This window comes from Ochotona princeps, chromosome 8 (assembly GCF_030435755.1).
Source record: "Ochotona princeps isolate mOchPri1 chromosome 8, mOchPri1.hap1, whole genome shotgun sequence".
Classification (NCBI taxonomy): domain Eukaryota; kingdom Metazoa; phylum Chordata; class Mammalia; order Lagomorpha; family Ochotonidae; genus Ochotona; species Ochotona princeps.
Window position 1 is genome coordinate 44,482,845 of NC_080839.1, and position 22,344 is coordinate 44,505,188.

Consider the following 22,344-nt stretch of genomic DNA (forward strand, 5'->3'; position numbering starts at 1 on the left):
GCAGGGAGCTGGATGGGAAGTGGAGCTCTGGGATTAGAACTGGTGCTCACATAGGATCCCAGTGTGTTCAAGGGAAGGACTAGCTGCTAGGCTACCACGCTGGGCCCTGGGGACTGTGTCTTGACAGTGGAGTTTCACAAGCTCCTTTATCAGGTCACCTCCCAGTGGCAGATCTCATGGACACTGCTGGGTCCTTGGTCGAGCCTGACTTGGCCCACCTCCTGTCTTGGCAGGTACAGTGGCCTTCCCTTACCAGCCCATACCCATTCCGGCTTTTACTGTTGGGTGCTACAGCCTAACCTTGCCTAGCCCACCCTCAGACCCAATTCTCACGTGGTTTAGCTGGTGCCAAGTCCTAGCCCAGTCTGTCCTAACCCACTCTGGCTCTTGTGAGCACTAGCAGGTGCTGGAGCCTAGCCCAGTCTGGCACATCCCAGACCCAGTTCACACCCATGCCGAGGGATACTGCAGCCATGTCCAGTTCAATAAACCAGCCCCATTCTGGCTCTTGCATTCACCAGTGAGGACCACAACCCAACCGGGGTATCTCCTTAGCTCCTCAACCAGGCTTGCCCCTAGCCACAGATCTTGTGTGTGTGGTGGTTGCTCTGACCCAATCCTGCAGAACCCATCACCCATCTTGGCCTTTGCCATCAGATGCTGCAGCCTGACCTGGCCCAGCTCTTGCTGAGGGCTGCTGCAACCCAGCCCTGTCCAGCCTGCTCCCATCCCTGGCCTTCATGCAAACCAGTAGGTTTGACAGCCTAGCCTAGCTCAGCATGGCCCGCACCCCATCCTGGCTCCTGTGCATGCCAGTGTGCTATGGTTTGGCTTAATCCTGCCAGGTCAACACTCTCTCCTCCCCACCAGAGCCAACCCACATGCTTGTGGGCAGGTGAAGCAGCCATGACTCACATACTCACCAGCAGGAGCAATGGCCCACCAGGGATTTTCCCCAAGTTCCCCCACCAACACACTTTCAGACCCAGGTATTAGACTTGCCAGCAGGTGCTAGGCCCTATCTGGCACAGTCTGCCCCCTAAATCTTGACCTTTGTGTGTGCTGATGGATGTTGCTGCCTAGTCCACCCCACATGCAATTCTTGGATATGCCTGTGGGTGCTTCAGTCTGGACCAGCCTGGCCTGTTCCCAACTCCAGTACCTATGAGTGTTGGTTAAGTTTCGTGGTCAGGCATAGCTCAGGCCATCACTACTCCAAAGCCCTTGAGCAAACCAGCTGGTATGGCAGTCCCACAGGGGTGAACCCACAATCCTCCCGGATTCCCACTTCTCTTGCATGCTGGCTAGTGTCATGATCCATGCCCTGCCACAACATTCACTGGTGGGTGCTGTGGTTGAGCTCTGCCAGGCAGGCCCCCAAGCCATGGCTTTAGTGTGTGCTGGTACATGATGGTCAATACCCACTAGTCTAACTCAGGTCTCCCACATGGGCAAGTGTATTGGTTTGGCCCCGAAAAATCCTCCAGTTTCCTACCACCAAACCACCTGGTCTTAGTCCCCTTATTTACTTACAAGTACATTTAGCTGAAAGTCCTCCAGAAGTCGCTCCTCACCTGTCTCATTCTCCCTCAGCAGTCCTTTCTCACATACCCCAGGCCTCCTTCCATAGTAATCCACAACCCCCTATGCCTGTAAGCATGCAGATCCCTAAGCCAGGCTCTCTTGGTGGTGTGTTGAGGCAGCCTTGGGCCCTGCCTACCTACCCATGGTCCACACATACTTGCACGCAGGTCCCTAAACCCTGTCTGCTGGTGTGCCAGCATATGACTCATATGTATATTTTTTAAAATAGAATAGGCAACTATGTCAGTACATTGGTATAATTAACACAAATTTGGATTAACCAGGTCCAGGATGCCCGGCAGTTATTGCCTGCTTTTCTTCCAGCTATGTAACACTTGCCTAGGTACAATGCAACCTAAGCAGTTGCTGTAGCTGGGATCTTACTTTTATGCTTGAAGCTTTTACTCTTGGGCAGGTGTTGTGGTACATCAGGTTAAGTTACTTGGGACACCAGGTTAAGTTACTTGGGATACCAGGTATCCCAGGCTTCCTGCTAATGCTCCTGAAAGGCAGCAAGTGAGTCAGATGGAGTTCTTGGCTCCTGGCTTCAGCCTGCCTCAGCTCCAGCTGTTGTGGGCATTTGGAAGTGAATCAGGAAATGCAAAAGCTTTCAGTTGCTCTTCCTTTCAAATAAATAAAAAATGGGGCTGGCATGATGGCCCAGTTGGTTAATCTTCCACCAAGCACAGCATCCCATATGGGTGCCAGTTGGTATCCTAGTTGTTCCACTACCGATCCAGCTCTCTGCTTGTGGCCTGGCTGGGAAAGCAGCGGAGAATGGCTTAAAGCCTTGGGACACTATGCCCATGTGGGAGACCTGGAAGAAATTTCTGGCTTCTGGCTTTGGATCAACTCAGCTTATCTCTGGATGTTGTGGCATTATGGGAGTGAACCAGTGGATGGAAGAATTTCAAGAAGTGAAAAAAAAAAAAACCCACACAAGTAAGTAAAAAAATGAATAACTAATAGCTAGTGCAACTCCTTAAAGTGCCTTAGTTCCTAGAAGCTTGTGTTCAAATACCATCTACTCAGTGAGGCTTACTCTGATCACCTGTTTAAAATCAAAAGCCCCTTCCCATTCCTTTCGTTCCACTGTATATACTACATCACTTGCTTATTTATTTTAATTATCACCTCTCCCCCTAGAATGTCAGTTTCATTATAACAATTTTTTAAAATTCCATATCATTTTATGACACAGTTTCATAGGCTCTGGGATTCCCCCAGCCCCTCTCCAAGCCCTCCCCCATATTGAATTCCTCCATATTGTTACAGTAGTACAGATCATATACTGTCATGATTCCTTCATTGCGGGTATGGACCATGTGGAGAGTCCAGCATCCCACTGTCCAGATAAATTCAACAGTTTCATTGGGAGACCATCCTTGGTCTGAAAGTACAGCTGGTAGAATATCATCTCCAATGAGATGTCACTACACATTTTCAACAACAGGAAGAAACATCGAAATTAACCATGAAGCCAATCAACATGGTATTGAGTGACCAACATGTTAGAAAATGCAAGTTCTTGACCACATCCTGTAACTACTTCCTTGACATCTCAATTTTAGTATATACACAACCAGCTGCTATAAACCTTTTTTTTTTTCTCCCAAGCTAACATGTTTTTGAGTTTAACTTAAATCAGAGTGGCACAGGAACAGTGGAAGCATCAACATTAACATCCATCATATATATAACAGCTAAGTACAAACTTAATATCAAAGTTTCTATGCAGTTACATCTTATTTAGCATTAACAGTCATAAATTGATAAAGTTCTTTCGGGAGAAAATTAAGCCACAATTTAAACTTTGCAGTATATAGTGATTAAGCATGGTTTTACAGAACTTTGCATTTTAACAATTGACAAATAGAAAAGTTTTAGGCAGGTGAGCAGGGAAATCCCCCAAAACCCAGTGAGTGAGTAAGAATTTAAGTCTACATCCTATCTAGAAAGTCCAGGAGAAGCAAATAGGGAGTCTGACCAGTAAGTACAGGCTGAGCAATTATAGGCTAATTGGCCATTTCCCTGGCTGTTCCCGACTTTCTATATCTATGTCTCTCTCTCTATCTGAAAAGCCAGATGGGAAGCCTGATCAGTAAGGTACAAGCTGCGTGATTATCAACTAGCTGACCTTTATTAGTATCTGTCTATCTGAACTAATTTTGGGGCTCACAAGCAACTCTGATGGTCGGTGTAAGAGAGGCCTGGGAGCCAAGGCTAGAACTAGGTAAGGACCAGAGAAAGCTCCTCTCCTGAGTCCAAAGGAGATTTACAACCATTTTATCTCTGAGTACCACCCGCGGCTCCTGACTGTAGTTCCGATGTCAACAGATCCTATGAGAGGGTTTGGGGCTGCTACCATCCCATGTGAGAAATCCAACAGGAAATGAGTGACCTCAGAGTTCTCAGCCTCTAAGGGAATTCATATTCCCTGTGATTTCCTAGGCAGTCGGATACGGTTCTCGGTGTCCATACTGACAATCCTCGACAAAGTATCCTTCGCTTCTGTGGCGAAAGCACTTGGAAGGCCTCCAGGAGTCTCCGGGACTAGGATACAGACCTCCTCTTCTCCTCCTGTTCCACCCTGAGATCCCCTCCTGCTCTGTACACACAACCTCCTTTTAAGAGGTGTCAGGGTTGTTCTTGGATCCCACTGCACATTTCTATGGCTTTTCTAATGTCTAAGGCCATTAAGAATTTGTTATCTATAAATAATAAGTTACAATTAAAGTCTTCCTCAAACATTCTAAGAAGGTGGAGAATTTCTCTGTACTCCTGACCTGTAGTGGAACAAGAGGAATATTAAACAAATTTAGTTTTTCAGTTCTTAGAGGCAGTTCCACTGGGGTTCCATCTTCTCCTGGGACAGTGTTGTATTCAAGGGAGTTGCTGTACTTCACTTTATTTACTGATTTTTCTCCAGCACCTAGACCTTTGCCTGCCACATAGAAGAAATTGAAATATTTTTCCAATGAGTGAATTTCTTTTGAGTTGGATTTTCTTTTTAAAAACAATATTTGTTTTTATTGGAAAGTCAGATATATATAGAGAAGAAGAGACCAAGAGGAAGATCTTCTGTCTGTTGATTCACTCTCCAAGCAGCCGCAAAGGTTGGAATTGAGCTGATCTGAAGCCAGGAGCCAGAAGCCTTTTCGGGGTCTCCCACACAGGTGCAGGGTCCCAAAGGCTTTGGGCCGTCACCAGCTGTTTTCCCAGGCCACAAGCAGGGAGCTGAACGAGAAGTGGGGCTGCCGGGATTAGAACCGGTGGCATCCATATGGGATCCTGGCACATGGAAGGTGAGGCCCTGAGTTGGATTTTCTGCTCCTTTTCTCCAAGTTCAGTTTTTCTTTTAATCCAACTTAACTGTTGTTTATGCTCATATACTTGTGTTTTGTTTATTTTTGGGGGGAGGGTAGTTGGATGGTTTGGCCTGTTTGAAGAATTAGCTATATATCCTAATATGTTGAAAGATTAGACGATTTAGTTTCTGATTAGTGTCATGGACTTCACAGAGTCAGCATGATTGTGATTTGTTTGACCTGTTGCATCTAGTGCAGGAACTGAGTTCAAACCAATGGCCTTCTGTTTTATTGAAAAGATCTAATGAACTTTTGTGCTTTCATGCAGAGAGGAGAGGGAACAGTTTTACTGTCGCAAATTCAAGTTCTGCTTGCAGGCAAGTGAAGGAAGGCAGAGAGTTTTTCTTGAATCTATCTTTCAATTGTCTTCAACTTGAAAAGCATCCACTTGTCCTAGAGGCATATTTGGTAGGGAGGCATGATGTAGTCTCTGGTGAATGTTTCTACTTGTGTTTGTGTGGTGCACGACTATTCCCCTCACTTCGCCCTGGACCATCTTCCTCCGGTCTCCCTCATTCTCTTTTTCAGGAAGTCGAATTGCCCATTGGTCTCTGGTCCCAAGAGTCCTTGGGACTCAGTTATTCTCTGAGTTAGGCATTTGTTGTCTGTGGGCCCCTTGGGACAAGTGATTGCCTATGGATATTTTCTGAGAGAGTATGACTGTAGGGGCAAAAGAGGGCAGGAGTGAGGGGCAAAAGCTAGCAGGTGTTTCACCAGAATGGGTGGGGTCTGAGGGCCGCTAGAACGGTCTTAAGCTTTGATATCTTGGGAAGAAGCGGAGCCTCGGGACTCCGTGGTGGTCGTGGTGAGCTTGGGTCTGGACTAGGGGACTGCGCCAGGTCTGGGTGGGGTTTTGGGGCACGCGGCCGATCTGGAGCCTAGGGTATCCAAGGAGGCGGGACTGGCCTGGGCGGGGAGTGTCTTCAGCCTGGGAGGCGTGGCTGTGTGGAGGCGAGGCTGGCCGAGCGCGCAGACGCACCGCGGCGGCAAGACTGCTGAAAGCTGGGAGCTGACTGCGGCGCTCTTGGAGACCATGGGGCGCGTCGCCACAGAGCGGTTCTCATCGCTGTTGGGGTTATGGCTGTTGCTGTGCAGCTGGGGGTGCCCTGGGAACGCCGAACTGCGGGCCCCACCGGATAAGATCGGTAGGCGAGCTGGCTGCGGCGCGGGAGGGCGCGGGAGGGCGCCCGCGCCGGGCGGGTGGTGCATAGGGTGCCCAGGCCCCGCGGCGCAAGACAGGCCGAGCTGGCCGGGTTGGAGCGCAACTCGTCACCAGCTCACACCGCGGCTTTAAGTCTGCTTAAGGACGCAGGTCATCCTTCTTGGAGCTCAAGGAGATGCTCAACTGAGGAGTGGGCAGGCGCCCAGCGTCCCTGTGGCTTTGGGGGAGCCGAGGACTCCCGAGAAGCCAAAGCCCTCACACTCTCTTTGCTGCACCTTGGCAAGGCCAGTGTCCTGGTTGGTCCAGGAGTGTCCAGCCGTGGGCGCACATCTCAGGCGTGCACGGGTATGGTGTAGGCAGGGAGTATGCCCACAGCTGGCCCGGTCCTCTTCCCCGTTGAGGTCGCACCCCCTTCCCCCATCTCTACTTTGCTGAGGTTGGCTGGCTTGCAGAGGGCCCCTGCTTGCACAGTTTGTGTTTAGGCTTGCAGCTGCCAAAGCAATCTTTCGTTTCCTGCTTTCGGTTGGCTTGGTTCTTTGACCCCCTCCCTTCCCCATTAAAGCGGTGTTCTTTGGGATCATTAACCACTCTCCATTGACTGCAGCGAGACAGAACAAAGCCAGGCAAAAATGGCGGTCTCTTTATGGAAAATGCATGCCGTAAAGGACCAGCTCTGCTCTTCCCAATGTTATTGGGCAGCCAGAAAGGTGCGCAGACCACTCAGTGCCTCCTCAAAGATCTGTGAGAATCTGGGCATCTGGCCAAAAGAAACAAACAAACAAACAAACAAAAAAAACCCAAAAGCACAAATTCAACAAAACTGAATTAATATCATCTTGTCATTTTGTGAGTTAATCTGCCCTTAGCTTTTTGTTTGTGGGCTCAGAGTGTCTTCTCCCCTTCCCTAAATTACTGGTCCTGGTCTTGGGTCCCCTTCTGTTAGTGGCCTTTTGAAAAGCCAGCCAAGTTAAGAGCAAGTAAGAGGGGAAACTGTTCCGTTTTTCTCTGCCCCATAGCCATCATTGGAGGAGGGATCGGTGGCACTTCAGCAGCCTATTATCTGCGGCAGAAGTTTGGGAAAGATTTGAAGCTGGACCTGTTTGAAAGAGGAGAGGTGGGGGGCCGGCTGGCCACCATGAGCGTGGAAAATCAAGAGTACGAGGCGGGAGGTTCTGTCATCCATCCGTTAAATCTACACATGAAGCGTTTTGTCAAAGACCTGGGTATGTAATTGTGGTCTCAGAGTCGAGCAGCTTCCTGGGTGATGCTTCCTGGGTGTTTTTGATCAGGTGAAGTGCTGGAACTTTACAGCCTCGTTAGTTATCTCACACAGAGAAGTCAGGGAGACTGTTGGTGGCACTTTCCCCATAGCACTTGTTAGCAGAGGCTCTTCTGTAATGGGACACTAGTTATCTGTATCTTGAGTTATCTGAAATTACAGCCAAGGGGTGGGGGTGGCTGCTGTTAATCAAGTCTTAAATCAGAATGTTTTGAGTGGGCAGCAGCTTGTGGAGCGCTCCTTGCACGGCTGAGGAAGTGTGCCAGAGGCAGAAGGTCAGTGCCCCAGCGGTGGGTATAGACATGGGTTTGGAACCCAGGACCTCTGGCTGCTGCTCCGGGGCTGGGCAGGGCATGCTTGTGCAGGTTCTTGCCTTTTGGGGAACGATGGGTCCTTCTGGCCTCTTCCCAGTTAGCTGCAACAAGATGGGAGGCACAGGCAGCTTCCAACCTGTGCCTCTTCCTTGCCAGCAGCTTTTTCTTTTTAGTTTTTAAAGATATATTTATATTTTGGAAGTCACAGTGGTAGAAAAGAGAACGATAGGGACGGGAAGACAGAGATTTTCCATCTGCTGGGTCAGGCCAAGGCAGGAGCCTGGAACTTTATCCAGGTCTCCTACGCGGTGGCAGGGTCCCAAGCATGTGGGCCATCCTTTGCTGCTTTCCCGGGCAAATTAGCTTGAAGTTGGACTAGGACGCCCCCTGGCCCTCTGCTATGGGATGCTGTTGGTGACTTCAACGCAATGCCAGCCTTGGCCCTCCTCTGCACGCTCCTTTCCCAGCCCTGTGGTAGTTTGGTCCTGGTGCTGCTCTCTGTTACCATGTATTTGATGAGGGCAAACAGAAACTAGGAACAATTCCTGGCACTAAGTTTATGTGTGAGATTTTCGTGTTTTCACTGAAAGCCATCGGTACTGTGACTTTTTCCTCTGACTTTTAAATGTTTTTGGATGCTGTTAAAAATAGCCAGTCTAATTTTGGTGTGGCTGCACGATCATTTGACCCATCTTGCAGACAACCTGCTCCCGTAGAGTGTGAGGAGTATCTGGTACATCTCCCTGTTCTAAAGACAGGGTCCCATTCATGTGTCTCCTGACCACTGGGGAAGCCCCCTGATCCAGTCCCTTCAAAGTGTCCCTGGAAGCTTTAATTCCATCAACATAGAAATTCCTGACTCGCCCCGCCCTTCCATGTTCCAGGTCTTTCTGCCATTCCTGTGTCTGGTGGCCTCGTGGGTGTGTATGATGGAGACACTCTGGTTTTTGAGGAGAGCAGCTGGTTTATTGTTAACATGCTGAAGCTCATTTGGCGCTACGGATTTCAGCCCCTCCGAATGCACATGTGGGTGGAAGACATGCTGGACAAATTCATGAGGTACTGTTTCTTCCAGCTGTTTACCTTAAGACTTGTTAGTAAGATGAACTTAAGGAATCATGGTTTCTTGGAACAGATCTCCTCCCAACTGCAGCCCTGTCTGTGAGCTGGCTAGGCACATGTTCTCATAGCAGATGTAAGCAGACTGTCTCTCTGCTTGGAAGTTGAAGGGAGAGTTTATTTTTGCTTCTAAAACATACTTTTCAAGTGCTTCTTTAGCGTTGCTAGACGTTCTACAGAGATTAAGTCACTGAATTATCAGAACATGTTTCTCAGGTAAGTGCTAGGTTATAAAGTAGTAGAGGATGGGGGCATCAAGAGGTTTTTTTTCCTTTTTTTTTTTTGGCTTTTGAAATTTTTGTTTATTTTTATTTATCTGAAAGACAGAAGGACTGAAAGGGAGAGAGAAACAGATAAACTGAGATCTTCCTTTTGCAATATTTGCCAAATGCTGACAACAGCCTGGGTTGGGCCAGGCTGAAGTCAGGAGCTTGGAATTCAATCTAATAGAGGTTGCAGGTGTGCCAAGGAGTGGCTTAACCACTGTGGTAAATACCGGACCCCAGCCAGTTAGTTTTTCTAGAGAGTAGCAGGGCTGGCACTGTGGCATAGCAGCTAAAACCACCACTTGCAGTACAAGCATTCTATGTGTCAGTTCAAGTCCTGCTGCTCTGCTTCCAGTCCAGCTGCTCCCTGCTCATGCGCCGAGGAAGACAGGTGGCTTGTGTTTGGGCTCCTGCACTCAGGTGGCAGACTCAGAAGAAGCTCTTGGCGCCTGGCTTTGGCCTGGCCCCCAGCTCTTGCCATTGCAGTCACTGGGGGAGTGAAACAGTGGATGGAAGCACTCTGTCTCTCCCTGTTTCTCTTTAACTCTTTGAAATAAATAAATAAATCTTAAAAAGAAAAAGGAGGTAGGTTGTCCATTGCTGCGTGCTCAGCAGGCAGATCAGTCAAGTTCAGTTGGCATCGAACACAGCTTGCCCAGGTGCGTCATTTTTCTTCCCTGTGGCTAGCTTGACAAGTAGAGAGTTGTCCTTTGGGAAATGATGAAATCACTTTTTCTAAAACTTTTTTTAAAGATTTATTTATTTTTGTTGGAAAGTCAGATTTACAGAGAGAAGAAGAGAGAGAGAGAGAGAGAGATCTTCCATCTGCTGCTTCACTTCCCAAGCGGCCGCAATGGCCCAAGCTGAGCTGATCTGAAGCCAGGAGTCAGGAAATTCTTCCGGGTCTCCCACGTGGATGTGGGGTCCCAAGGCTTTGGGCTGCCCTTTACAGGTTTCCCAGGCCACAGGCAGGGAGCTGGATGGGAATTGGAACAACCAGGATATGAACTGGTGCCCATATGGGATTGCAACACATGCAAGGTGAGGACTTTAGCTGCTAGGCTGCTGCTCTGGGTCCAGGAAATCACTTTAAATTAATTTAGAACTGTGAAAAGAGACCCAGGGACAAGGGGCTATAGAGCCTGGGCTGTTTTTTAATTTCCCAGATGTTGCAGAATGATTGCCTTTGATTCTTGGATATTTTGATTCCTCAATGCTGACCTACCTTTTTTTTTTTTAATTTTTATAATCTGTACATAGTTGATTAGGGCACAAAGGGTCAAGGGATACAGGAAAGTGGGCAAGACCATTGTTTCCATATTCTCTCTCTCTTTTTTTCTTCTCTGTGTTTGGGGTGGGGTAAGGGAGGAGATAAAGGGAGAAGCCACACTCGGCCTCCCACCCATCCCAGGGTCCCTGATGGGGGCATGCTCCAAGGGCACTGCTTAAGTGGTTTTGAGAGTTCAACAGTTCTGAATTGCTGCTAGTCTCGCCATTCCAAGAATGTTGAAATCTCTTCAAAATCCACTGGCTGACATAGTCCACCTTAGAGTCTCTATTTGCCCAGATTTTCACTGCCAACACATGGCTGGGGTAAATGATTGATTTTTTTCTGTTCTCCATCCTCTGTTGTACTGGGTGTCCTTTGCAGATTCCTATGGTCTGTAATATCCTCCATGTACACCTGGATATGAGGAAGCTCAGCTTTGACACATGCACTCCATCGTCAATGCTGACCTTTCTGTCTCTAATGTTGCATCATAAGTTTCTGTTTCTTTAAATGCATCAACATGATATCAGTCTTGTAATGCGATCATGCCCTATGAGATACTTGGAGAGCAGGTGGGAATTCAGCCATCCTGTTGCAGTTGTGACCAGTGAAAAGGACTGGGATGTGGCTGCACTCTGGAAGCCACTCTGGAAGCCTGTCCTGTGCCTGCCCCAGCAGGGTGTGTTCACTCAGTTAGTGCTACAGGCAGTCTCCTTGCTATTTTCTGGATTCATGTTGTACTGTTAGCTAAATATATTTAATATCAATACATGTTACAGTCAGTTTTGGCCCATCACCAAAACCAGGTTTGGAAGCTAAACCTGAACAACACGTTCTTCTGCATTTTAATTATAGGATAGTAAGGTGTCTTTAAAAATATGAACATTATGCCCCATTCCTAGAGTTCTTTTTTAATTTATTCTGGGATAGGGGTCTGAGTGTTGGTATTCTGAAAAGTACTTCAAATGAGTTTTTTTTTTTAAGATTTATTAATTTTTATTGCAAAGTCAGATATACAGAGAGGAACAAAGACAGAGAGGAAGATCTTCTGTCTGATGACTCCTCAAGTGACTGCAATGGCTGGAGCTGAGCCGATCTGAAGCCAGGAGCCAGGAACTTGTTTCATGTCTCCCACGTGGGTGCAGGTTCCCAAGGATTTGGGTTGTTCTCAACTGCTTTCCCAGGCCACAAGCAGGGAGCTGGATGGGAAGCAGGACTGCCGGGATTAGAACTGGTGCCCATATGGGATCCTGGTGCATTCAAGGCAAGCGCTTTAGTCGATAGACCACCATGCTGGGCCCGAGGATTTTTTTTTTTTAATGCAGATTTTAAAGAGAGAGAGAAGAGATATATAGAGAGAAGGTCTTCCATCCATTGATTCATTCTCCAAATGGCTGCAAATGCCAAAGTGAAACTGATATAAACCTAGGCGTGTGGAGTTTCCTCTGGGTTTCCCAAATGAGTGCATGGTTCCAAGGCTTTGGACCATCCTCTGCTGCTTTTCCAGGCCATAAGCAGGGAGTTAGATGGGAAGTGGAGCAGCCAGGACACAAACCAGTGCCCATATGGGTTGCTGGCTCCACAGGGTGAAGGATTGGCTTGCTGGGCTACCACACTGACCTCTCAAATGAGTTCTTACTTATAGCTAGAGTTAAGGGCCACTAGGTTAAAAATATACAATTGGAACATATTTGTAAGATTTTTTTATTTTTAATGGTATAGAAGCCCAAAGGTTCTCCATTTTATTTATTGATTGATTGATTGATTGTTGCATGAGTATGTGACAAATGCAGTCAGTTCCCTTGAATGTGGTGTGCATGATCTTCTATAGAAACTTGCAGAGGACTGGACAAGTCTTAGGAAGGCAGAGTGCACACAGTTCCAAAGAGCATTTTGAGCTTCTAGTTTGCACATCTGCTTTGCTGTTGAAAGAACTTGGGTGGAATGTCCACACTTGAAGAATGTGTTTCTAGTTCTGGTTGGGTGTCTGAGTTCTGTTCTCACTCCTTTCAACAAAGCCTTCCCCTAACACTCCTACCATCCTTCATCTTCTTTTCAAACATCCCTGAAATGCTGTACGTTGCACACTTCCTGTCTTCTGTGGTGTGTGCAGTATTACAGTGCAGGGCATAGTGACTCAGCTGTTTTTTGAACTGAATCCTCTGGGCGCTTGATGGCTTCTTATTAAGATACCTACATGTCTAGGGCAGGTTCAAGCTCATGTGTGTGTCTTGCCCTGGCTGTATCTCTAGGAACCTCTTAGATCCCTAACCCGTTTTTTTTTTTTTTTCCTTTTAAAGATTTATTCATTTTATTACAGCCAGATATACACAGAGGAGGAGAGACAGAGAGGAAGATCTTCCATCTGATGATTCACTCCCCAAGTGAGCCGCAACGGGCCGGTGTGCGCTGATCTGAAGCCGGGAACCTGGAACCTCTTCCAGGTCTCCCACACGGGTACAGTGTCCCAAGGCATTGGGCCGTCCTCGACTGCTTTCCCAGGCCACAAGCAGGGAGCTGGATGGGAAGTGGAGCTGCCGGGATTAGAACCGGCGCCCATATGGGATCCTGGGGCTTTCAAGGCGAGGACTTTAGCCGCTAGGCCACGCCGCCGGGCCCCCTAACCCGTTTTGATCTGAGACAAAAAAGAGTCACAGTGAATGGTTTTCTTCTTGTTAAAACCACCAGTTTTTATTTTCTTTCTTTCTTTCTTTCTTTCTTTCTTTCTTTCTTTCTTTCTTAGATTTGTTTATTTTTATTGGGAAGACAGATAGACAGAAAAAAGGAGAGACAAAGATCTTCTATCCATTGGTTCACTTCCCAAGTGACCACAATGGTTGGAACTGAGCTGATCTGAAGCCAGGAGCCAGGAGCTTCTTATGAGTCTCCCACATGGGTGCAACATTCCAAGGCTTTGGGCTGTCCTCCACTACATTCCCAGGCCATAAGCAGGGAGCTGGATGTGAAGTGGAGCAGCTGGGACAGGAACTGGTGTCCATTTGGGATCCTGGCACTTGCAAGGGGAAGATTAACCAGCTGAGCCACTGCGCCAGGCCTGTTTGTTTCATTATTCATTATTTTATTATTTACCAAATCCAGTCTATATCGAGTCTATGTGGGTTGTTGGTGTGACTTGGTTTGACAGACTGAGTGCTGTTCCTGACTCACTTCTCCTGCTGTCTGTGTCCTAATTCCTGGAGCCCGTGAATGTGGTGCTTGACACGGGACAAGGATTTTGCCAACCTGAGGTTAGCTAAAATCTTGAGATGGGGAGATTAGTTCAAATTAAGTGAGTAGACCCAATGAAGCTACAAGGAAGGCAGGAGGATCAAGGGGGTAGGAGTGGAATGGTGGGAGCAAGCGGTTGCAGCGAGGCTGGAAAGGGTGTGATTACATGAGCTGAGCAGTTCAGGAGGGTAGAGGCAACTGTGAAAGAGCACCAGCTCTTTTCTCAGACTTTCAAGGAGTCAGCCCTGCAGGTAACTGGAATTGAGTCCAGTGAAACTGAGTTTGAATTTCATCAGATAATAAATTCCAATTGTGTGAGGTTTGTGCTCGCTTGTGACAGCAGTTGTTAGAAAGCAATACACCTCCTGAACTTTCTCCTTTTACCTTTATGACTTTGCAGGGTAGCAGCCAAAGCCATTCATTATGGATTGTCTTTTTGTTACCATCATGAAATACCTGAGGCATCTAACTTGATAAAGAGAAAAGGTTCAGTTAGCTCATAGTTTTGGAGTGTGACAAGAGCCACCTTTCCTCGGTAACTTAGTGACGTGAGGGTCTCTCATGAAAACCACCTTCTGAACCCCACAATTACATGAAGTTTCCACCCTTCTTAGTGTCATTAGCTTGCAGCCTTGGAATTTCAGTGTCCTTGTCTGTATGCCTGTCTTTATGCTAGTACTGTACTGTGTTGACTACTGTAACTTTGTAATGTGTTTTGAAGTGGGAAGTATGAGGCCTTGCTTTTCTTTTTTAAATTTTATTTTTGATGTTATTTACGTAGTTGGGAAGGGTTGAGAATAGGGGGAAATTGGGCAAGACTGTTGTTTACACCTTTTCTTTTTCTTCTTCCTGTATCTGGGGAGAGGAGGATACAATGAGAGAGATCACACCCAGCCTCCCAACCACCTCAGTACCCGATGTCATCCCCGGGTCCCTGTTGTGGAGCGTGTTCTGAGAGTTCCGCTCAAGTGATTTTGATAGTTCTGACATGCTGTTGATATTGTAGCTCCAAGGATAAGGAAATCCTTCCAAGGTCAATTGGCTGACGTAGTCCACCTCAGAGTCTCCATTGGCCCAGACATTTGCTGTCAAACTTCACTGGGATAGTTGATCAATTTGTTCTGCCCTCCTTCCTCTGCAAACCAAAGGGTGCTACGGCCCAGTTCAGCCCTGTCCACTACATGCTCGGCCCTGGTGTACACCAGCGGGAGCTGGGAACTTGGCTCGTGCAAAGTGAGGACTTTAGCCACTAGGTTATGTGCCAGGTACATGTTATTTATTAAGACTGCACAATTTTGGGCCCAGTGCAATGGCTCAGTGGCTAAATTCTCATCTTGTATGTGCCAGGATCCCATATGGGCACTGGTTCATGTCCTGGCTATTCCAGTTCCCATCTAGCATCCTGCTTGTGGCCTCTGAAAGCAGTAGAGGATGGCCCAAGGCCTTGGGAGCCTGCATCCTCATGGGAGACCAGGAAGACCTGGAAACCATCGCATTGATTAATTTAGGTGAACAAGGTTTGAAATCCACAAAGTGGTGAGAATTGTTATGTGATACTTTCTTCTAAATAAGTAATATAAAGTAGTTCTACAGTGTCAAATGGGTGGCGTTGGTACCAATTTTTTTTTTTTTGAAGATTGGTTTATTATTATCATTATTATTATTATTATTTTAAGATTTATTTTATTTTTATTACAAAGTCAGATATACTGAGAGGAGGAGAGATAGAGAGGAAGTGGAGCTGCCGGGATTAGAACCAGCAGCCATATGGGATCAAGGCGAGCACCTTAGCCACTAGGCCACGCTGCCGAGCCCTAGAGATTGCTTTATTATTACTGGAAAGGCAGATATACAGAGATAAGGACACACAAAGAGAAAGATCTTTCAGCCACTGGTTCACTGCTCAAGGGACTGCAATAGCCAGAGCTGAGCCGAACTGAAACCAGGAGCAGCTTCTGGGTCTCCCAATGGGTACGCAGGGTCCCAAGGCTTTGGGCCATCTTCAACTGCTTTTCCAGGCCACAAGCAGGGAGCTAATTGTGAAGTGGAGCAGCTGGGGTATGAACCGGTGCCCATATGGATTCCCGTTGTATGCAAGGCTAGGACTTTAGCCAGTAGACTATTGCGCTGGGCCCAGTAGCAATTTTTATTGATAATTTTGGAGATGGTGGTATTGCTGTAGTTGAAGAGTCTTGTTTGGCAATAGTTTTTATAGGAGACAGAACTCAGGTCCCTGAGGGAAGTGTAGATAGTATGAGTGGGAAGGGGGTTGTGGTTGGAGCGGAGTTTGCAATGGTGCCAGACAATATACAGAATGTTTTTAGAGACCAGTGGATGAGTGAGATGTGCTCAAATGTAGGGTTTTGAGCATGCATGGTGTGTTTGTAGTTGAAGACAGAGGGGGTGAGTTGTACTTGATTGTTCTACTTGCCAAGTAATCTTTACATAAGAACTTTCAGTTTCTTTATCTGCAAGTAGAACAAAGTAGCTAGACTTGATGAGAGTTGTTCTGAAACCTGTGATTCTGTGCTTTATTTGTTTTTCTGTCAAGCTAAATGATCTGGATTTAATTTTTTTTTAAAGATTTTATTTATTTTTATTGGGAAGTCAGATATACAGAGAGGAAAGACAGAGAGGAAGATCTTCCGTCCGATGATTCACTCCCCAAATGACTACAATGGTTGGAGCTGAGCCAATCTGAAGCCAGGAGCCCAGAACCTCTTTCATGTCTCCCACGCGGGTGCAGGGTCCCAAGGCTTTGGGCTGTCCTCAACTGCTTTCCCAGGCCCCAACCAGGGAAGTGAATGGGAAGTGGAGCTGCCTGGATTAAAACCGATGCCCATATGGGATCCCGGCACATTTAATTCCAGGACTTTAGCTGTTAGGCTCCTACACCAGGACCCTGGACTTAATTTTTTAAAAAATATTTATTTATTTGAAAGTCAGAGTTATAGAGCTAGAGGGAAAGCAGAGATATCTCTCTAACAGAGGTTTCCTTTCTCTCTTTCTATCCTTGTTTTTATTGGAAAAGCAGATCTGCAGAGAAGGAGAGACAGAAAGATCTTTTATCAGCTAGCTCACTCCCCAAATGGCCACAATGGCTGGAGTCAAGCTGATCTGAAACCAGGAGCTAGGAGGCTCCTTTAGTTCTCCCACATGGGTGCAGGCTCCCGAGGCTTTGGACCATCCTCTGCTGCTTTTCTAGTCCATAAGCAGGTAGTTAGATGGGAAGTGGAGCAGCCAAGACAGGAAATGGCTCCCATATAGAATGCTGGCGCTGCATATAGAGGACCAGCCAGTTGAGTGAATGTATCTTCTATCTGCTGTTTTACTATCCTAATGATTGCAACATTTGGTTGGGCCAGCCTGAAGCCAGGAATCTAGAACTCCATCTTAATCTCCTAGGTGGGTGGCTCAAGTGCTTGAGCCATCTTCTGCTGCCTTCCCAGGAGCATCAGCAGGGAAGCAAAGTAGCTTTGACTCAAACGGGCGGTCTCATTTGGGATAAAGGGATGCTGGAGTTGAAAGCAGTAACTGTGCTTTGGTGCTGGCTGTGGACTTAATAGAGGAAGCATCCATATGCAAGACTTTTTGAACAAATGGAGGGTAAGATAAAAGAAGTATTTTAGGGCTTCTAGGAGAGGTCCTGACTTTTTTTTAAAAGAAAGAATGAGGAGCAGGTGGTTATTTATTAAAATGTGACTTAAGGTCAGGGAAGTAAGAATGGAGTAAAGAGGGGCTGGTGTGATGACTCAACTGGTTCATCCTCCACCTGCAAGCACCAGCATCCCCGTGTGGGCATTGGTTCTTGTCCTGGGTGCTTTACTTCTGATCTAGCTCCATGATTATGCTCGATACAACAGCAGAGAATGCCCCAAATCTTCGGCACTCTGCAGCCATGTGGGAGACCTAGAGGCAGCTCCTGGTTTTGGATCAGCTCAGTTCTGGCCGTTGTGGCCATTTGTGTAGTGAGCCAACAGATGGAAGATCTTTCTGTATCTCCTTCTCTTTGTAAATTTGCCTTGTCTGCCATGCGGCTTCAGGGTCCCAAGGCTTTGGGCCGTTCTCTACTGCTTTCCCAGAGCATAAGCAGGGAGCTGTGTAGGAAGTGAGGCAACTGGGATATGACTGGTGCCCATATTGGATCCCAGTGGATACAAGGTGAGGATTTAACCAGTAGGCTATAACTTCAGGTCCAACATTCCCATTTCTTTCTTTTTTTTTTTTGAAAGATTTGTTTATTTTTATTGCAAAGTCAGATATACAGAGAGGAGGTGAGACAGAAAGGAAGATATTCTGTCTGGTGATTCACTCCCCAAGTGGCTGCAATGGCTGGAGCTGAGCCAATCTGAAGCCAGGAGCCTGGAGCCTCTTCCAGGTCTCCCTCATGGGTGCAGGTTCTTAAGGCTTTGGGCTGTCCTTGACTGCTTTCCCAGGCCACAAGCAGGGAGCTGGATGGGAAGCAGGGCCATTGGGATTAGAACAGGTACCCATGTGAGATCCCGGCACATTCAAGGTGAAGAAGCTGCTGAGCTACCATGCTGGGCCCCCAAGATTCCCATTTCTTAAAGGTGCTCCAGGCACTGTATCCATGCAGAAAAGGAATGGCATAGAACGGAAGCCCTGGATTTCTAGAGGAGGGGGAGAAGGAGGAGGGCCAACGTCTTCTGGGACATGCTGGAGACTGTTGTGACCGAGTATGTCTCGCAGGACAGAGAGGAACTCAGTAGACGGAAACAGGCGTCAGTGTGGTTCTTACAATATGATGTCCTTGCTTTGTGTGTTCCCTTTGCCCAACTCATTTGATGTTTCGTGGTCATTTCTCCGCTTTTCAAAAGGATCTACCGCTACCAGTCTCATGACTACGCCTTTAGTTCTGTGGAAAAACTGCTACATGGTCTAGGAGGGGATGACTTCGTTGGAACGATTAACCGAACGCTTCTCGAAAGCTTGCAGAAGGCAGGTTTCTCTGAGAAATTCCTTAATGAAATGGTTGCTCCTGTCATGAGGACCAATTACGGCCAGAGCTTGGGCATCAATACTTTTGTGGGTAAGGCACGCCTTGCGGTGGTAGTGATCACCATTAGTTCATGGGTGGGATTTCCTCATGTGTGGTGGCTCCTGACTCGGGCCATGTTTGGAGAAGGTTGCCTTTCGCTGAACTCAGACAGGGTTCTTTTCTGTCAGTATTTCATTGGTCTTCAGTGGGGGAGATTTTGCTTCCAAGGGCTATTTTGCAATGTCTGGAGACATTTGGAGCAGAATATCTAATTGGGAAGGGAATGTGGGTGGAAGGTCTGTTACGAAACCTTTTTGTTTTTTTGTTTTTTTTCTTGCTTACAGGGGCGGTATCAATGGCTTGTACTGATTCTGGCCTTTGGGCAGTAGAAGGTGGCAATAAACTAGTTTGTTCAAGGCTCCTCCAGGCTTCCAAAAGCAATCTTATTTCTGGCTCAGTAGTGTCGATAGAGGAGAAAACAAGGACTAAGCAGACAGGTGAGTTTGGAATTTTTTGTGCTTAATCATTCTTGCAGAAAGTGCTCAGGAGAAAATCTCTCCAATAAATTTTTTGCTCAGTGCCACAGTGATGCAACCACAAACTGGATTTGTTGTGCCATGTAGAAATAGTCTCCCAATGTGATAATAGCATATGAGATAGTTATTTTTGGGGATAGAACTCTTTTGAGTTTAAGGAGAAACTTATAAATGCAGAGCATTTCTTTTTATTTATATAATTTATTTATTTTTATTGAAAAGGCAGACATACAGAGAGGAGGAGAGACAGAGAGGAAGATCTTCTGTCTGATGGTTCACTCCCCAAGCGGCCGCAACGGCTGGGGCTGAGCCAATCCGAAGCCTGGAGCCAGGAGCTCTTCTGGGTCTCCCACGCGGGTGCAGGGTCCCAAGGCTTTGGGCTGTCCTCGACTGCTTTCCCAGGTCTCAAGCAGGGAGCTGGATGGGAAGTGGAGCTGCCAGGATTAGAACCCACGACCATATGGGATTCCGGGGCGCGTGTAAGGCGAGGACCTTAACCACTACACTATCATGCCGGACCCAAGTCAGAGAATTTCTTGTAGAAAGCATAACATACAGTATGTTAGAAACAGTAAAGAAATTTTTTTTCTGTTTAGGAAGTTCCACGAAGGTGTACGAAGTGGTCTACCAAACTGGATCTGAGACTCATTCAGACTTCTATGACATCATCTTGATAGCTACTCCACTGAATCAAAAAATGGCCAATATAACTTTTCTAAACTTCGATCCTCCAATTGAAGAATTCCATGGGTCCTTTCAACAGGTCGTGACAACTTTAATTAAGGGGGAATTGAATTCGACTGTCTTTAGCTCTAGAGGCATAGATAAATTTGGTCTTTCTACAGTTTTAACCACTGATAATTCAGATTTGTTCATTAGCAGTATTGGGATTACATCGTCTGTAAGAGACAAGGATGGTCCTCAACCATCAACGGATGGGACACAAGTTTGGAAGATCTTTTCCCAAGAAACTCTTACTAAAGCACAAATTTCAAAGCTGTTTTTGTCCTACGATTATGCTGTGACGAGGTCCTGGTTTGCAAGTCCTCAGTATAAGCCCCCCAATAAATGCCCCTCCATCATACTCCACGACAGACTCTATTACCTCAATGGCATAGAGTTTGCGGCCAGTGCCATGGAGATGAGTGCCATTGCCGCCAACAATGCCGCCCTCCTTGCCTATCACCGCTGGAATGGGCATGCAGACATGATTGACCAAGAAGGCCTGTATGAGAAACTTAAGACAGAGCTATGAAGTGACACACACCCCCTCCCAGGTCCAAATAGCTATCATCGGCAAAAAAAGAATGGACCCGAGTTTGTCAATTATTTAGCAGCTCCTGAGAAAATATGAGATTCTAATTTAAATTTGAAGATAAAAGTACTGCACTTAGTGCCATCTCCAAAATTGCCTTTTTTTCCACTGTTAGCAGTATTTACTAAGTGTGTCTGCCTGGAGGAATCACCAGTAATTTCTTCAATAGATGAATGCTCAAGCTCCCTGCTTGGAGATTCTGATTCAGTCCCTCTGGGACTGGGGCCCTGGATTTTGATCAGAACCAGAGTAAGCTGAGCACTTCAAGGACCTGCACCCATCTTCCAGACTCCTTCGTTTGCACTGCACAGATGATGTAATCTTCAGTCACATGAAACTGCTGTCTCAAACCTGGCTTTGTTAACTTTCTGTGCCCATGCCTAAAGTTCTGACATTCATAAAAAAATTTTGACTGTGAGCTGAAACTCAAATGTTTCAGTAACATAACCTTAAGGTGTCATACAAAAATCTCAAATAAGGTGAAAAGTACAGGGCCATTGAATAAAAAATTGACATTCTATTATTAAATTTCTACTTGAATATACTGATAAACACAACCATGGGTTGTGATTTAATAGATTGAGGATTTGAATGTGGTAGGATTTTTGTTCCTAAAGCGCAGTCAGGGTTGAGAGCATTTATGTGGGAGTTAAAACATCTACAAAAGGGTTTTTAATGCCTTTAGTGCTAAGACATCCAATGCACAAAGGAGATTCATTCACAGGGAGTGATTTCTCTCCATGAGAACTGTAGCAGGAGTAACCTTGGCAGCAAGAATCGGCGAGTCTACCACCAGAGGCACGTTAGATAACTACAGAATGGTTGGCATTACTGCAGTATATTCAGAATATTGAATTTCTCAGTCTAAGTTGTGGTCAAAATTTAAATGCCTCAAAGTTCTTATTAGTTTTCTGGGTAGAAATTGGGTGCTGAAATCTAAAGGCAATCGCTTCTCGGCCTTTTGGCTAAGATCAAGTGAAAGGCGGTGGCTCTCAACCTTGAGTGCAGATTGGAATCACCTGTAGGGCTTTAAGTTTTCCAGGTGACTCTAAAATGCAAATTTGAGAACCAGTTCAACATGTACTTTACAAAAGATCATGGACTCTTATTGCCACTGGCAGAAGAGAACAAGTAAAAGCATGTGTTCTAAAAATAATGGCAACCGAGTCACAGCATACACTGCTGAAGTCCTTTATCAAGTGTGACAGTACCATTATTAACAAAATAGTGCAAGAACGTTGGTTCTTAATAGGCATTATTCTCTACTGCAGTTGTGAATAAAACTGCCAAAAGTTATTTGGATTAGAGGCAGAGATTAAACTCATGGTTTGTCAACAGATCAGCTTTTTAAAATTTTATTCTTCAGTGTGTTAAGAAGCATTCTATTTTTTGTTTTTGTGATTTTAATGGAAACAATTTGTACAGCCTGTAGTACTGTTATAATACAGTGGTTCCCTCTTACCCAGTGGGAATACGAATCATATATACTTAAGGCAAATCTTAATTTGTAAATCAGGCAGTTAAAAATGAATAGTAAAATAATCATAGCACTATAATAAAAGTTACTTAAAAGTTAGGATTTGTTACCAGAATTTTCCCATTTAATTTTTTTATGCTGTGGGCCTTAGATAATTAACTGTGAAAAACCAAACCACAAAGGGGACTACTGTCAATACTAGCAAATACTCGTAAAACTTAATTCCTATCATTTGTAAACTTTACACTGGGATATATTTCTGCGTATAAAAATACCAAGTTAATGTTACTGGCATTCATTCTATCAACCTATTCAGAGTAAATTTTGATGTTGCTCTCAAAACAGGTGGTCAAAATATCAAACATTAGGTGGTTTTAATGCAACTAGTATTAAAAGAATACTTTTCTACTAAGAAAAATACTATTGA

The 22,344-nt window shown here is 46.0% G+C and overlaps 1 protein-coding gene across 1 annotated transcript; it reads left to right on the forward strand.

Annotated features, from left to right (window-relative positions):
• Window positions 1–5,904: 5,904 nt before the first annotated feature.
• PCYOX1 (prenylcysteine oxidase 1) lies at window positions 5,905–21,514 on the forward strand. The gene is made up of 6 exons (XM_004580062.3): window positions 5,905–6,097; window positions 7,131–7,337; window positions 8,592–8,766; window positions 18,429–18,640; window positions 18,934–19,086; window positions 19,722–21,514. The coding sequence occupies exons 1-6, from the start codon at window positions 5,986–5,988 to the stop codon at window positions 20,378–20,380; spliced, it is 1,518 nt and encodes a 505-aa protein (XP_004580119.2). The 5' UTR covers window positions 5,905–5,985; the 3' UTR covers window positions 20,381–21,514.
• Window positions 21,515–22,344: the final 830 nt, after the last annotated feature.